The 17,696-nt window shown below is 43.8% G+C and overlaps 1 protein-coding gene across 17 annotated transcripts in view; it reads left to right on the top strand.

Moving 5' to 3' along the window:
• tns1b (tensin 1b) overlaps window positions 1-17,696 on the top strand; it is a 126,660-nt gene that overhangs the window by 51,806 nt on the left and 57,158 nt on the right. For 2 of the 17 annotated variants that reach the window (XM_081604736.1, XM_081604734.1), the window contains exon 1: window positions 8,018-8,326. The exons of the other annotated variants lie outside the window; for them this stretch is intronic. In XM_081604736.1, the coding sequence (XP_081460862.1) occupies window positions 8,306-8,326 (21 nt within the window). In that variant the 5' untranslated portion in view covers window positions 8,018-8,305. Of the gene's footprint in view, window positions 1-8,017; window positions 8,327-17,696 lie in introns of those variants that run through there. 17 annotated transcript variants of the gene reach the window in all.

Genomic DNA, 17,696 nt, shown 5'->3' with positions numbered 1-17,696 from the left:
TCCTTTTCAGTAAACAAACAAACAAACAGATAAACATATTAATTTCCACAAGAAATGAGAACAAAACAGGCTAATTACATCCTGCTAACTGATGTTAGCACAAGGTTTATGAGATTAGTCATAAACGATCAAGATGCAAACAAAACGTTTCGTAGGTTTTGTTTGTTGTAGAGAGCTTAATATGCAGCTTGTTGAGAATAGCGTTTGAAACTTATTTTAACCAGCAGTCGACACATTTCTGCTAATTTGCTAATAACCGAGCTAATTCTGAATGTGCATTTTTGCTAACGTTGAAAATATTTAGCGTAAGTTGCTTTACTTGGCTGCTTTGTAACCTTTCACAGTTTGACATCTGTGTCGAAGCTTAAGAAATCTTCACGTAGCTAGACGTTTATATTCATGCTTTTATTTTGAAGAGGGTGAAGGCTGTTCCATTTAAACGCTAGTTAATATTTAACACTGGAAGACATTTAAATGTCCAAAATAAATAAAACAGTTATGAAGTCTCTGTGAACAAAATTATCCTTTAGAAAAGGACTAGATAAAACCAAAACAACAGAAATCCTGTTTTTGGTAGAAAGAGAACAACAATAAATCAAGCAAATGGAAATGATTGATCTCATTTTGATTTATCGTGTGATTAATTGGATTATTGTGAAAACAGTTTCTGCTGATCTCCAGCCATGAGGCCCAGCTGTTGCAGAGTGAAAACACTTTTGATGTTTAGCACGACGTCATCAGCATACGGGGCTGCACAGTGGCGCAGTTGGTAGAGCTGTTGCCTTGCAGCAAGAAGGTTCTGGGTTCGATTCCCGGTCTTTCTGCATGGAGTCTCCATGTTCTCCCTGTGCATGGTGGGTTTTCTCCAGGTACTCCGGTTTCCTCCCACAGTCCAGAAACATGACTGTCAGGTTAATTGGTCTCTCCAAATTGCCCCTAGGTGTGAGTGTGTGTGTGCATGGTTGTGTGTCCTGTGTGTCTCTGTGTTGCCCTGCGACAGACTGGCGACCTGTCCAGGGTGACCCCGCCTCTCGCCCGAAACGTTGGCTGGAGATGGGCACCAGCACCCCTCCCGACCTCACTGAGGGAAAAAGGGTGCAAGAAAATGGATGGATGGATCATCAGCATACAGCTGGATATGAGAACTGCTGGCAGCTTGGACTCCATCATTAATGTAGACAGAAAAGGTTTGGCCCAAAGTGGAGCCCTGAGGCATACCTGGAGGTTTTACCTGGTTCTGACTAGATGTCTTCAGTCTTCAGCTGTTGGACGCGGTGGGTGAGATAATAGATGAAGCCAAACTCTCCACCCAGAACTTCACCAAGTCGGATGGCATCAAACCATGAAGAAGCTCTGGTTCGTTTCGGCTCAGTAGATATAGAACAAGATAACTGCCAGAATTAATGTCCTGCTGATATTTTTGTTTGTTAAATTACTGACAGCAAATTCACCAAATCATCCCGAGGTGGAAACTGAGACTTTGTTTTTCTGGAGCAGTAATGAAATCCATCTGTTGAGAGGGAAACGGTTTTGATCTAGAAGGAAAAATGTCCAGAAAGCAAAGCGCAGTGACGCGCCCTCCTGCTTCCTCCTGCTTCCTCCTGTTTTTCATTCCTTACTTCAGGATAATGAAGCACTTGTTTTCAATTTTCCACCTCTCCAAATTCTCCAGATGAATGTTTTGACAAAGTGGAGTCTGGGTGACTTTGTTATTTCAGATTTGTTGTTTGTGACCCTTCAGTGCTTTCAGTGGGTTCGTGGTCCTGTTAAAGGCCTCTGGCGCGCTGATGAATGTCTTCCCCTTCATTCCCACTTGTTTGCCAAAGGAAACGCTCATATCTCCTTCTGAGGAGCTAATTATGAAAACATTTCCAGTCGTAGTTTAGTTTTTTTTCTTCATGCTGAGCAGGTGCTACTGGAACTTTTGGAGGACAAATCAATTTATGCGGTAATAAATAACAATCACAGTGATTGGCTGAGCCACTGTCCTGTCCTACAGAAAGTTTCATGGCTGTTTTGGTAATGGGTGCAAATCAGGAGCTAATATTTCTGAGGTATTTGAGTGGAAAAACATTCAGTGGTACAGCCAGCAATCATTTCAGACAGGTGAATTGTTTAATGATTATTGATGGGATTATATCAGGACACTGAACGTTACCAAGTCAGGGTCCTTGAAACACTTTTAAAAGAATACATTTCTGCCTTTTACTGGTGAAAACCTCTTGTGGACTAAAGGTGTTGAAGGCAGGCAAGTCAGAAGTTTTTCCAACATTTTTCACATATTTGAACGATCATCTGAAGATTTAAATTTCCTGCTTCAGCCAGGAAGACAACGCTCCACCTTTCCTTTATTTATTACCTCCAAACCGTTCAAACACCTGCAGACTCACATGTGAGGAGATTTTAAAATCTATATAATCAGATAAATATGGGTGAACTCAGCCCAAAGGAAAAGGTTTGTATCCACATATTAATATTAAATCATTGGTAATATAAACACATTTACTTCAATGTATAACGTATTTATAGGACAACATGTTATTACATTCTCCTTTTAAACTTTTAATACCCTTTATTGTAGTTTTAAAGCAGGCTGGGTTAAAGGGGGAAGCTGTCAAATGTCAAGCTAGCATGCTAAGTAGCTAGCATGTTGATAGCCACAATGCTACAGCCAAAAACAAAGTATTTTTGATTAAAAGTTGCATAGCAGCAGAGATTATTCGATTCTTGTTTTATGTTTTTTGTACCAGTTGATGTTAGATAAAGTTTTAAAGCAGGTCGGGGCTAAAAGGGGAAGCTGTCAGATATCAAGCTAGCATGCTAAGTAGCGGCTAGCTCTGCAAGCTAAGAGTGCAGAGTGTGATCGCCCTGCAGAGGAAGTGGATTCAGTTCATCGTTTCCAAATCCACAACAAGGAAATTATCCATTGGCTGTCTTAAAAAGTCGCTGGATGATGTCATCGCCTTATTTGCATTTTTGCATATTTGAGTAGAAGAGAGTGATATTAAAAATACTCAACATTAAGAACTACAAATAAACTTCATGAAATGAATTAATAATGTGGATATTTTGCCTGAACATTCACTACATCAGTCAGTTCTCTATAATATCAAATGTACCGAAGCACAGAGGCTCAGAGTGGAGGAGGGGAGATCCTGACCGAGGCTGAAAACAGAAAAACATTATGTTGTGTTAACTACACCAGCAGCTTTCAGCCGCGTGTCTCCGCTACGGAAACATGTCTCCAGATTTCCTGTTGGAGGATCTGAACATGATGAGACTCGACGTTTTTGTTTGATTTGTCCTTTGAAGTCAAATGTTGTCCCTGGACTTGTGCTTTACATTAATACTCCATCAGTAGATGAACCAATCACTGATCATATCACGTTCAACAGATTCAAAATTAATTATCTAATAAAATAAGCGCAATCATTCTGCAGGTTTTTAGGTTTTTCAAAATAATTTTCCTCTAAAACCGACAAATGTTGTTAAAAGAAGCTCAGATTTTTACCAACCTGCCCAAAGTTGGTTTTTCCATCTAAATGTTTAGGAAAGTGGAAATGGTCCCTCGGATCGGTGCAGGTGAACCTGCTCTGCCAGAGCGCCTTCCAGGTCGGCCATTTTGAGAGTAAGGTGCCCTGGCAGAAGTGTCGGTCATATCAGTGGGACGATCTGTTCATACGGAGCCACAGTAGCTGCAGAAAGAGGCTGAGGCTGATTAAAGACGGGCGCAGCCAGCAGCTATCATGCTAACTCAATTAGCAGTCAGTGGACAGAACACATGCTCAGCAGCCTGCTGTCCAAAACATCAGGAGCCTCAGCGCGCCGACTCCCCAGCAGGGAACATCATCCGCTAAGAGGTGTTGAAAAATGTCAAACTAGAACGTTTCTGGATTTAAAGCAGTGAGTTTAGTGTTAAATGAGCCGTTTGAGCTCAGGTATGCTAATAACAGGGCAGCTAGCTGCACTGATATGTAGCAAGAGCAACAATCTGTCATGTTCTCAGCTGCAGCAGCAAACAGCTTTCACAACCAGCGCTGGCTGCCGGCCAGGGGTTTGGTAAGAGTACAGTAGTGAAATGTGCTTAGATACACGGAGAAAACAAACAGGAACGCCCAGCGCTGCACTCCGTGGAGTAATCAGGAGTTTAGGGAAAGAATGTCAACAATGGGCCGAGTGAGCGGCGGAGACAGTGATGGAGGAGCCGGGGTTTAAGACGCCGCTCCCCAGATCTGCCAGCAGCGTCAGAACATTTTGCGTTTCTGTTCACACACGTGAACGTTTCACGTCCAGCTTCCTCTGCTGGCTGGAAACGACCCCAACGCTTCGGTTTGGCCCTGTCTCCTTCAGATCCCCACCCAGAAATCTGCTCATTGCTTCCAGGCGCAGGATTTTCCTGATGCAGCAGGAGCGAAGGCGCTCTGATGCTGTGGGAAAGCCTGAGTCAGACTCTGGAACCGGACCGGACCGGACCGCTCTCTCTCATTAACTCTTCATCTTTCTGTCTGGACGTAGAGGCGAAACGATCCGGCGTTAAATCCTGCATGCAGGAGAAACATGGATTTCATGTTGTTTTGATTTCATGCTTCAGTTTTAGAGATTTTTTTTTCACAGATTTTTCTACTTATGTTTTTGTACTTTTCTAAAACTTTATTGAGAAATTTGAATCTAATTCAGTAGACTGTCAGTGTGATGGTCTGGAAACACTAAAGAGTAGCTTTCGCCAAATAAACCAATGAACTGTTTTGGTGTGTAAATCGTCTCATTTAGGGCTCCACCTTTATGTTTCTGTGAAAACTGTCTTTAATTCTCCAACACCAAACTGTCTGCGCTGCCCTCTGTGGGCTGAAGGGAGCTACTGCGGCTGATTTTTAGCCTCTTTTCAAAACAAGTTGCTCGATTTGACGCTAACCGATTTTTGTCCAAATTTGTCGCGAGTTGCTTTTTAAAATAAGTCGTAGATTTGAGGCTAGTCAACTTTTTCACTATTGTTGCTAGTTGTTTTTATGTTTTTTTTTAAACAGTTTCTACGTTTGACGATATTCCCTTTTTTGAAAAATTGGCTAATTTATTGCAAGTCACTTTTCCAAATAAGTTTAAGTCGTCACTTGTCTTTTTTTTTTTCCTAAATTGTGAGATTTGTCACGTTTTGAAACATTTTTAGAGACTTAGGTTGTTGATTTGCTGCTAGTTACTTTGCCAGAAGAGTTGCTAAATATGTGACTAAGTTGTGAGATTGGCTACCTGACCCCTGACCCTCTACTCATCCAGACTCTTGGCCACGCCCCTCTGTGTCTCTCGGCTCCGCCCACTTTGGTTGGATTTTTCCAGAATTGTCTGGGGGCGGGGCTTAAGCTTAAAGTTTGTGAAACCAGAATATTCTGGTGAATATCGACACATCATGACACCTGAGCCGCCGTGCTTCACAGTGGGATTCATGTAACAAACTTTCAGCTCTTCCATCCGTTTGAATTGTCGTTTTCCGTTTCCCTGTAATTGGAGGTAATTTAAACTCCGTAGCCTCAGTTTGATTCTACGTTTCTCCTTAAAAACATTTGGAGTGAAACATTTGACTCCATTTCAGTCAAAAATCCAACCAACCAACATCAGCTGCCTTCGTCTTCACGTAGGAGACGCCTGCTGGAGGAGCTAGTCATTTCAATTCATTCACGCAGAAGCAGCAGCTGCTGTTCAACACTGTTGGGTTTCTGTTACTCAGCTACAGCTAATTGTGAGTTGATTGGAGGCTGATCGGATCGCAGCCATGCCACGAAGCTCCAGGTCTGGAGGGAAGAGGAGCTCCGGTGTTCCGGCCTGACAAATGAAAGAGAAGCTTTAGTTAGAATCAGGAGCTGGAGAAATAATCCCAGCGTTGCTTTTTCCTGATGGTTCAGGTATAAAACCAGCCGTGTGTCCTTCCGTCCTTCCTTCCTTCCTGACTTCTTTCCTTCCTTCCTTCCTTCCTGCCTTGTCATTAATAGCGAATGAAATGTCCCGACATCTGGGAGCGAGACTGCAGTTAAAGGTGCTGCCTTCCATATAATTACCTCCTGCCAGCATCAAAGCGGCGGCCATGTTTTCCATGTTGACGTATAATTTTTAATGTGCAGCAAATTTGCAGCAAACATTCCTGAGTCTGTCTGCTGGGAAGCAGCAGAGGAGGCGGCTGCTGCCGTCGGCTCCGAGCCGATCAAACGTTTATAAAGGTTCCTGTCAGGTGTTCTGGTCTCACTGGTTTCGCTGGTTTTCTCCAGAAATCCCACAGAATGGGAGGATGGAGAGGAATCCACTGAAACGCTTCTGATTGCTGTAATTACTCCGCCTCTTCATGCTCGACGTTTAGCCGCTTTTCACCAGAAACTTTCCACTTCAAAGCCAAACTCTCAGCAGTTTCCATGTTTTGGTTTCTGCCAGGCTAATTAGCGGGATATTATACACATTTAACTGTTAGTTTTACGGTTCTGCTCACCTCTCCAAGGCGAGGCAGAGAGCAGCAGCAAACCGTAACACAAATACGTGATTTCCTCTGAAAAATGTCTTATAATGGAGCCAATTTCAATAATATGAAGTCATAGTTTCTCTTTTTTATGTGAGTTTTTGAGGAAAAGAAAATAACCCACTGTTAAATAAAAATGACTGAAGTGTCTCACAGGTACTGAAGAGTTCATAAACACACCACAGTTCATATAATATCTATTAATCCCAGAGAGAAAAAAATGTAACGATCTTCAGAGAGTTGTTGTGGATGTTTATTCTGCAGGCCGCAGCAGCAGTCAGTGTTACAGTGAATCTGAAAAGGCCTCTGACTGAAGAACAGTCAACATGCTCAACATCCAGGTGACGTGTTGCCATAGTAACATGTCCTGGTCATGGGGACCGGTTATTATAATCGTACAGTTTATCGTTATCATTACGATAAACAATATTGTTTATTTTCATTATGAAAAAAGTTAGCATGATAAAAATTCAGATTTACTTACCCGATAAACTGATTGAGAATTTTCCATCCATCCATTTTCTTTCACCCTGTCCCTCAGTGGGTCAGGAGGTGCTGGTTCCTCTCCAGCTAAGGTTCCGGGCGAGAGGCGGGGTCACCTGGACAGGTCACCTGGACAGGTCACCTGGACAGGTCGCCAGTCTGTCGCAGGGCAACACAGAGACACACAACCATGAACACACACACTCACACCTAGGGACAATTTGGAAAGGCCAATTAACCTGACAGTCATGTTTTTTTGGACTGTGGGAGGAAACCGGAGTACCTGGAGAAAACCCACCATGCACAGGGAGAACATGGAGACTCCATGCAGAAAGACCGGGAATCGAACCCAGAACCTTCTTGCTGCAAGGCAACAGCTCTACCAACTGCACCACTGTGCAGCCCGATTGAGAATTTTATAAATCCCAAACCTGCCGACAGGTTTGGGATTTTGATTTCTGGATTTCTTTCAGATTTATGAACTTAAACATTAAATGAGTGAAACTTGTGAACTTTTCAGAAAATATTAATAATAATAATCATTAAACCGGCGCCTCGTCCTCTAAACCGTTAGCTTAGCTCTGCACCGAGTCAAGAGCCTCTTTCATGCCAGTTCCTCTCATGTGGCAGCTGTGCAGAAAGTGAGAGTTACGGTGTGTGTGTGTGTGTGTGTGTGTGTGTGTGTTGCAGGAGGGCGACTCATATTTAACCTGTAACCTGAGAAGCTGATAACAAGCAGAGAATGAGGAATGAGCATCAGATTCCTCTGCTTCTCTTCTCCTTACGAGGGAAATTAAATTGATTTCTCTCTTTTCGTGTCTGGGTTTGGATCTAGATTTGTAGGTCTAGGTTTGGGTACTTTTTGTTTGGGTCTGTTCTGGGTTTGTGGGTGTTGGGTCTGTTTTGGGGTCCGGGTCTGATTCCAATGTTTTGGTCTGGGTTTTGAGGTTCTGTTCTGGGTCTGGTTCTGTTCTGGGTCCGGCTGTGGAAGGAGGTGGATCGGTCGGAACCAGAGGGCGGAGGAAGCCTCCCAGTGCTGCACTGCGCCGCCTCTTTCTCCTCTGGCTGCTCTCTGCTCCTCTCGCACATTACGACTCCTCAGGAATTTTTATGCTCATTTTCTTGGAGGAGGGCTGAGAGGGACACACACACACACACACACACACTCACACACACTCTTCCCTCCCTGAAACACACACACACACTCCGGGCTCCGGCTCCGCGCTGCGCCACGGTATCGCAGCGGATCTGGGCTCAGCCGTCCGGCGCAGGCGGGAGGTGGCGATGCAGCAGTGAGACACGGAGAGACGCAGCGATCCGGACGGGATGGCCACGGCAGTGTTCCAGGTGAGGAGGGCCGTTTGCCCCGGTCCGGTCCGGTCCTCATCAACTTCTGCGTTTGCTCGGCCAGAGCGGCTCTGTGTTGGTGTGAAGGACCGGACCGGTTCGGATGTGAGAGCGAGCCTTCAGGAGTTTCACGCCGTGTTGCTGTAATCTGTGTGTTTGCCGTGTGAAGCTGGGCTGGTTTCTCTCCGTGTGTGGTCTCCACTGGAAGGACTTTTCCCGGTTCGGCGGGACGAACCGCCCCGCGGTGAGAAACCCGGCGGCGCGGGGGAAATCTCTGCCCAGGCTTCCAGCCCAGCTGCCTCCTCTTTATTCCTGCTGAAGGGAAAAGTTGGTCAGATTCCTGCAGAGATTTGCACGTCCAGCTGTTCAGAGACAGCTGTGAGAGCGGAGCAGCTTCTGGGTTTTTGAGATCAGATTAATTCATCTTCATGAAAACGGCTGTTTCGTGTTAGACCAACTTCTAAACGCTTCATTCATATAATCCTGCATCATTTCCGACTCTCCTCGCTGTAGTTCATACATGTGACATTATTATTATTATCTATCATGTGATTTGGAGAAAGGAAACCAACTGGGGTCAAACTGGGGTTTAGTGCAGCTGTGAGAACTGGAACAATACGCAATATGAACATCGCTGTTAGCGCCGATATTAACGATATATTTCCAACCGCATCGCTGGTGACAAAAACCTCTGAAGACACTTAGCAACTTCCTTCCTCACCAAATGGAAACAAAAATGGAAAAGGCGTCAGGTTTTATCGGCTGTAGGATTTCTGTTTTGTTTCTGAGTTGGCACGTTTGTTTTGGTTGTTTTTACCCAGAATGCTTTGCATTAAAGTGGACTAAGCAGACCGGTGGGAATGCAAAGACATCTAATGTAAACTTTGAGCAAGAATTTTGGATAACCTGATCAAATAAATCATTTCATAATTTTAAGCCTAGGATAATCAAACTGTTTGCTGATGATGGAGTTTTTTATTTATCTGTATGAAAACCAAATCCAGTCTCTGTCAGATAAAACGGCTCCGGTCCAACTAGACGTACGTCTTGACTTGGTAGACAGAACCAGCATCCAGCTTCACCGTGAATCCGAGCAGAACTGATTTTGTTTCTGCTGCAGTATTTCTAGCTAAAGTTAATCTCGTTAAGTAAGAGACTTGTTTTCTGCTGACGGAATCAAATGATTAAAAATGTCTCGTTTGAGCGACAGAACCATCGACGGAGCCTCCATTTTGAAAGAGTTTATCATGCTAACGATTAGCCGTTAACAATGCTAAAGCTAGCATCTGCAGCCTGACTAAGCTACGCTGCGTTCCAGCTAACGTAGCCGTCGGGATTCCAAAATGGCGGCGCCCAAAACGCCGTGGTTCCTGATGTCTACCGACGTTTTCAGCGTCACTTTCCATAAGCAAACGCTGTGAGCTGCAGCCGTTTATGTAACATTGATCTTAGACACACCCTCACTGTGTCTTATAAAATAAACATGTTTTCACCACAGCTTACTAGTGTTGATACAAGGAGCGGCCATATTGAAACCATCAGCATTATGAACTTTACTCTATTTTATGAAATAAACAGCAGAAAGTAAATTGGCAACTGGGATCAAACTAAAGTTCTTATTTTGGTTGGAGGCTGTAAGTTAATGTTCAAGTAAAACCAGACTCCTCCCCACCCCCTGCATGTGTTTGGGGGGGTAACCTCCTGAAAAAAGTGGCTGGGTGTGTGTGGGAACGGGCCTTCGGCGTGTGGACTCTTCATCAGGCGGAGGAAGACGAGGAGCGGGGCTGTTTAGGAAGGTGTGAGTGGATTGACCGCCTGTCTGGGATTTGGGATAAAGCAGCGGTTCATGGACCGTTTCAAAACCAAAAAAAACACACCAGCGTGGAGTTTCATGCTCCTCTGCTGATGTAATGCTTCTGCTGTAGATGTGTGTGTGTGTGTGTGTTTCAGTCCTTGCAGACACAGATTAACTGCTTGCATCACTGTCTGTTAAGCTAAGCTTTTTGTTTTTCAGCCACCATCGTCTCATTGGCTGAGCAGCTTCTGTTAATGAGTAATTAGGTTTAAATGCACGTCTTTAATTAGCTAATTATCATTTTTGTGCGTTGGTACTGTACTGTGCGCGCTGCGGTCCGATCCACCCGCCGTCCTCTGGGCTCCATGTTGGCAACCTGCAGGACTTTACTCACATAAATAAGCTGCAGCCGTGCCAGAGCTCCAGCTTTTAGTGTAATTAATAGCATCCAGTCAACAGAGCGAAGCTTTGTGTTTATGGCGACGCGCTGCAGCAGCGACTCAGCAGGAAGCTGCTGTCCCAGCACTGAATGGACCAGACAGACCCAAAGGGTTTCACCATTTATTGGTGCTGTTGAGATGACAACAAAAATAACTGTTTATAGTTAATTTTTTGGGTAACTTTATGGCTCCACCGACACAAATACAGCTTTCCAAAGCGCTTCTTCAGGACACCAGTCACATAAAGTGTGATCTGTGTCACTAAGCTGCATATTTTCAAACTTAATATTTACTGATACGCTTATTGAACAAAGAAATGCTAACAGTTCAACAGCACAGGCAGTTTGGGACGTTTCAAACATTAAAATATTTAGCCATTTGTCCCACAAAAGCTGGACTCGCTCGTTTGTTTTGGCTCCATTTACCCAGAATGCCCAGCTCTGTAGTCCACTTCCTGCTTTTGGAGCGGTCACTGGTCCGCTTGGCGTTCACATTCAAACCGAACCAGAGTTCACTTCACCCAGACCGAGGTTTGGAGGACCAGAGGTCAGAGGTCAATTAGCATTCACACAAACCAACCGGACCGGACCGGACTTTCTAGGCGAACGGACTGGAGTCGGATGGAACCGAACAGATCTGGTGTGAATGAACCGTTAGTGTTTTTATTTGTGGAAATTCAATGCTAATATTGCAGGAAACAGAAAAATTGTTGAAACTTGCATTTGCTGGATTAATCAGTGAATCGTTGAGAGTAATTGTTTAATTTTATATGCGTAGTAGGTGAGGAGATAAAAGTTTCATGTATTCCCTTGTTGAATATCAAACAGTTAAATGTCATTATTATCAGTTTATAAATTAACAATCGATGATGATGGGATTTTTTGTGACTCCATCAGTCATAATGACAAACAGCAGAGCCTCTAGCGCCCCCTGTGGTGAGGCGATTATCCGTCTCCTTCCTTCAGGTTGTTGAATATCCTGGCAGACTGATACTTGGACTGGTCCGTTTCTCCTCCATGTGAACGCTATGTGAAGCATGCGGCTCTGGCTGGAGAACAGAACCTGTTTTCTTTCTTCTCTTATCGGGACTGGAGCGTCGGGGGAAAGCAGTCTGGTTTCCGTGCTTTTAGCCGCCATGTTGTTTGGGTTTTTATGGCTGATTGATTGGGTTCGCCGGCAGGAAGACGGGAAGCCGAGCTGAAGGTTCTGCATTGTTACACAGCCTGGATGCCGATGTTTTCTCTTCATCAGATGTTTGAAATCAGACCATAATGCTCCTCCAGCCTGTCCGGACCTGCAAACAGCAGCTGTGGTCCTGCTCTCCACAATGGATTAATATTTTTGGCAGTGATGTTTGTTCTGGAAGCGCAGCGCAGCACTGATTAATTGGAGCGAAAGATTGAATCAGAACATCTGGTACCAGAGGTCAGGAGGAAACTCCTCATGCATCAGGAAAACAAGGAGTCTGTCTGTTTAATTAACCTGAGGTTCAGTGAAGATGCATCCAAAAGAACGAGACCAAGGAGCGAAAAACGGATCTAAGCTCTGCAGAGTCGGAGCTGTAGCCTCACAACTATCTGGGTTTAAATTTTTTCTTATGATCGTTTATCTTCTATGGTAATTCACTGGTGTAAACATGATGTAAAACACATGAATGATTCAAACTCTAAAAGACAAAAACACAAAAACAAATTAAACAAAAAATGCACCAAAAACAGGAAGTATAAAACGGAAGTCCTCCAGGCCACCAGGGGGAGTCGACCACCAAATCAAACGAGATCAGACTCCCAGTAAAGACAGGATGTCCAGGAGAAAGCTGGACTAGGGCTGATCAATATGGTTGCAAAGCTGTTCATTGATTATTATTGATTAGTTTTATTGATTAGTTTTAAATATCTGAAATGTTGACAAACTGATGATGCGTTTCCTGTTTTCTTCGTTTCCTCTCAGGCCGTGTTTTTATATGAATCTGTTATGAGGCGCAGTGGTAAACCTGAAAATGTTTACCACAGGCTGTTGCTAGGCACCCAAAGCGCGAGTGAAGCCTTTCCTCTGCCTACATCCCCCAGAATGCTTTGCGGTTCTGGATTGGAGTTCACTGAAATTATTCAACATTGTGTCAGACATATTATCTATTGATGCTGATCGCATTTTGCGTGATAGATAATCAGCCCAGATATTGAAATTTGTGCTGATTTATCGGCGTATTCCTGAATATTACGGACTCCAGACTCCCCCTGGTGGCTGGGAGGGGTTTTACACTCACTGATGTTTTTGCTATTTGCAGCATTTTATCTTCAATCTTCTGAAGTTGAAGCTTTTTCATTTGCATTAGTTGTTTTGTTTGCATCATTCATGTGTTTGCTGCACGTTTTCACCTGGTGAACGTTGTAATTTTAACCAGCTAGTAAAAACCAGTAACCATGTTGGGTAACTGGTGCCTGAGCTGTGACCTGTGGGAGGTTCCCACCGACCAGAGGACACAGGAACCAGTTGTTGGTCCAGTTGAAGGACAGTTCCAAGCTCAGACTGAAGATAAATTGCATCATTGCAGTGACTTCAGTAATAATCACAAACCTTCAGGTAAAACTGCAGGACGCCATGTTTGACCTCCTGACCCCTGGTTCACTGCGCCTCTCGGTTAAACCAGCTGTTCTTAACGAATGAATCAGCTTCGTTAAGAACAGCTGACTCTCGGCTGTAAAATGGCTGCTGAAGCAGGACAGGACCTTCACTACAGGTGTGGACCCAAAGAGCAGCAGAACCGGCTGTCTGTCGGTTCAGGACTGCTGAGTCCAGCTCTGGTTTCCAGAACCAAGACGCCACAAAGACGCAGTTTAGACCCATTTAATGAATTAAATGAATAAAAATATCAAACAGCTTGGATTTAAGGATGGCTGATATGAACGAAAAGTTGATCGCCATTTTTTTAATCCATGCTCCAAACTGTAAACCTGCAGGTTTTGTTAGGAACGTTTGGACCAATCAGAATTTTAAGTAGAAAAAATATATTTAAAAAAACTGGGATTATAATAAAAAAGCATCTCTTCTAATAAATTTACACAGAACATTCCTGGAAGTGTCTTGATGGTTTATTTATTTCCGTCTTTCTGCTTTAATGGCTTTTACCGAATCAATGCAGATCTCTGGAAACAAACTGGAGCTGACTGGTGCTGTAAACACGTCCCAGTAAGGCGGCGGCCATCATGGCCCAAACGAAGATAAAAGAGAAACAAATGCAAACACGCACAAGAGCTCCTCGTGTAGGGACGTAAATCACTCCCTCAGACACGGGGAACAGTGTTTGGACTCCGTCGCTTTCATGCCCTCTGCTCCATTATGCTCAATAAATCTGAGGCTTTCCAAAAGTTTCCCTTCAGGGACGCAGAGAAGCCGTAAGTTTCCCATCAGCTCTGGAGGAAAAACGCCGTTTAAAGAGGCAGGAACTGACGGATGGCGAAACGCAATCTGGACAACTGAGATTACATGTGGAAGCCTTAAGACTCCTAAAGCAGTGATTGCCAGAGATGGCCTGGTCAGCCAGACACTTACTTTCAGCGCTGCGTCAGGTTCTGATGATATAAGAACCGGCGCTGGCACAGTCAGCCGTGACGGGCCCAGAGGAGCCTCTGGTACCAGTTACACTTCACAAATTGAATTTACACACCGAATACTTGAGCTGGGCCTTGCCAGATGCAAAGATCTGGATGAACATGAAAGCTCTCAGGGCAGCGATGTGTTTGTGCTGCCAGAGTTCAGATCCAGGAAGGTTTTTTTTTTAGCCTCCTGGCATCGCTCTCCTGTCCTCAGTGAAACCAGCTAACCTGCACGCTAACCGACTCTCTGCTCACAGCAAAGCTCTCCAGCATTAACTAACTAATGAGTCAGTTTATCATCGATGCGCTACGGGTTTCTGGAACAAAGCACATCATTAGCGGGGGGTTTTAAACGTATTTAGACCTGCAGAATGACATAAATCCCATTAGTCGGCTGTATCTGGAGTGTGTTAGCGGCTAACAGGAAGCTTGCTTCATGTGAGCGCTGAACACGGCTGACACGGACGTTTGTCTACAGGAAATGGGGCCTTGTTTAACACTGTTAACATAAGTATGTATGGTATGCAACAACACAATTATCCCTTATTATATTACACTCATTTGAATACAGCCGATAAGCATCAGTGTGCGTTCCTCCTCCCAACCACCACAGCGCCGGGGTGTGGTTTCATCTGGACACATTCTCTGTAACGTACTTTCTTTGGCTTCATGGCTGTAATGTATGCTAATAAACCCCAACGTATTTAATGGGAGAAATAAATGAGGAGCCTAAAATGGCATCCGTTTGCTGGTACTTGGAGCGTAAAGCTAACATGCTAACGCTTTCTGCTTGACTGGAGTCTAAACAGTTTTATAGCTAATGTAAGTTTTACTTATGTTAAATGTAAAATTGGAAGTAGTATTGTCTAGCTGTAAGTATTTTATTTATTTACTCCTGGTTGTATAGAAACGCAACGTCATCAGCATTTGGAGCATGAAGCTAACATGCTAATTCTGTCTAAATGACTGTAGCCTAAGTACAGTCTATAACTGTAGCTACAGGAAGTTTTACTACTGAAAACGAAACATTTTAGGACGTCTTTCCTGTTATTCTGCAAAACCTCAGAGAAATTTTCAAGCAGAAACCAGAAAGAAATGGTAAATTTTTAAGCCGATATCTTCCAAGACGTTGAAAACGCTCCATGAGCAGCGAGCCAGTGAAACCTTGGTCTGATCATCACAGAATCTCATAACTTCTTTTCCTCATTAAATCTATTTTCCGATAACTTGAAGATCAGACGTTGACCTGTGAAGCTGCTGAGGGGTCGTCCTCAGAGCCATGAATCATGAGTCGGTCATGGGTGACTCACATGCTTCAATTTCAATCTGATTGACTATCAGATTAGATTAGCTGAAGGTTTTAGTCTGGAGTCTTTTTCACACTTTGGTTTCCTCCGGTTTGGTGGCGGTTCAGGCTCTCCGGGTTTGATCCTGGTTAACATATCAAAATGCTTCATTACATAAAAAAACAGGAACAACATTTACATTTTAAGAGAGTTAAACCTCCGAAATAATTTAGTAAATATTGAATAAATGTATTATTGATTTAAAATGTTACCTTTTTTTTTTTTGGCAAAAATATATAGTAAATTGTTCTTCTGCTTAGTTTGTATTTTCTTTCATTAATTTAGGTAAAAACATCTTTATAATACACTAATAATAAACATTAAGTTTTAAGTCAGTGAACCAATCGGGTTGAATTAACCAAATATTTTCTGGCATTTTTCTAAACATTGATGGAAAACGTTGAAGTGATTTTGACAGTTTACTCCCCCTGGTGGCCTGGAGGACTTTCATTCTGTGGAATGAGTTTGCAGCATTTTCTGTGGTTGCAGAATTTTTTCCATTGCATTTGTTTTGTTTATTGCAGGTTTTTCTGTAATTTTCTGGTCTTTGCTGCGTCGTTTTGTGTAGATTTGGTTTTTTTCCTGTGTTTTGGATCAGTTGGGTCTTGGACTCATGCTGTTTGCCATCTTGGATTCTGTTATAGAAAACCCAGAGAAGCTGAAATGTTTGATGACAGGAACAAAGAACTGTTAGTGGTGAGTGATTGGGTGAATGTTGACATAAATACAAACTATTTACAGTTCCAGTAACCTTCATGTTTTCCTTAAGCGTCGCTTCAGTCCCAGCTGCTGCTTGGTTTTCCTGGTTCTGCTCCAGCGTTTCTTCTTTGTTTCATGTGGATTTCTTAGATTTCTCTGCTTCAGGGAGACGTTTAGTTTGTCAAAACAACTCCTAGTTCTGTTGTCTCTGCTTTTTGTCCCGTCACCTCAGCCTGGATCCTGTTGTCTTGCAGGCGTGTAAGCAGATACTGTAAATATTTTGTCGGTATCTCGGCCTGTGATGGTTTTCTTTCTGCAGGTGGATGGGCTGTCAGCGGCGCGCCGTGCAAACATGGAAACACAGAGCAGACCTGCTGAGTCCGCTGCGATAAGAGCCGACTTATTCAGGAATAACTTTAAGATGGACGTAAATACTGCGTCCATTCCACATGCGTGCCTTCATCTGCTGATCGGAGCTCATGATGGAAGGAGACGATGTTTCCGCGTCTCAAACCGAAGCGCAGCGGCTCCTCCAGCAGAAACACAGAATGTGATTAGGGTCATTTCCTGTTTAGAGAGAGCATTCCTGTAATCCAGACGGAGGAGCAGCCATGAAGACACACAGAGTGACTCACGTGTTTCTGTGTGGTGGTTTTCCACCTGCTGCCCGTTTCCACCTGGTTTCCTTTAAGCGCCGCTGATCCATAACGCTGATCAACTCTTAGAGGTTTCCTTCGGATCACCGTTTAACGTTGGGCAGATGAGCTGCTGGACGGTTATTTCAGGGGGTTTTATTAGTGATGGTTTCAATGTTTGAAGTTTGGTGACAAACATCAGATGAAATGTTTTTCCTCATGTCCTACAAGCTGCATCTACGTTTAGCTAAAGGTGAACTTATGTCTTCAATAAATCAGTAAAACTTTTAATTGGCTGAAAAGTTCACTGTAATTTACTTGATGATGAAAACCTGAAATTCAGTGTCTCGGAAAACATGGGTATTCAGAAAGTTGAGTGGGAGGAAAAAGTGGATCACCAAGAAGGATAACATGGTTGACATTAGCGCTTTAGCGTAAGCTTCTGCTATACACCGTATTGGGCTAGTGCTTTAGCTTTAGCTAATGTTTATAGTGGAACTAGTGTTTATGATTTGTGCTTTAGGCTTAGCGCCTGCCTGGTGAACACCTCTCTGCCTGCTGGACGGTTTTCAGACTTCATCCCGTCTCAGCAGGAATGCGCCGCAGCAGCACTAAGCAGACGCGTCGCTTTCTGCAGTTCATGCAACGACATGATTAGTGTCGGATAGAGGAGATGAGAGCAGGCCTGGGGAAAGCTGCAGGTCCGTCCTGCTGGAGCCATAAAAACGGTTTTAAAGGAGCATCAAACCGTCGACTCCTCTCAGCTGATAAAACCTCCAACTGCTGGAAATGAAGTTTGCAGGATTTTTTTCTTCCAGTGTTTGACGGGAAGGAAACATCCTGTTTGCCTGGATCCTCA

The sequence above is a fragment of the Poecilia reticulata genome, chromosome 2, assembly GCF_904066995.2.
Source record: "Poecilia reticulata chromosome 2, P_reticulata-male-v2, whole genome shotgun sequence".
NCBI classification, from domain to species: domain Eukaryota; kingdom Metazoa; phylum Chordata; class Actinopteri; order Cyprinodontiformes; family Poeciliidae; genus Poecilia; species Poecilia reticulata.
This window is presented reverse-complemented; position numbering and strand designations above follow the sequence as displayed.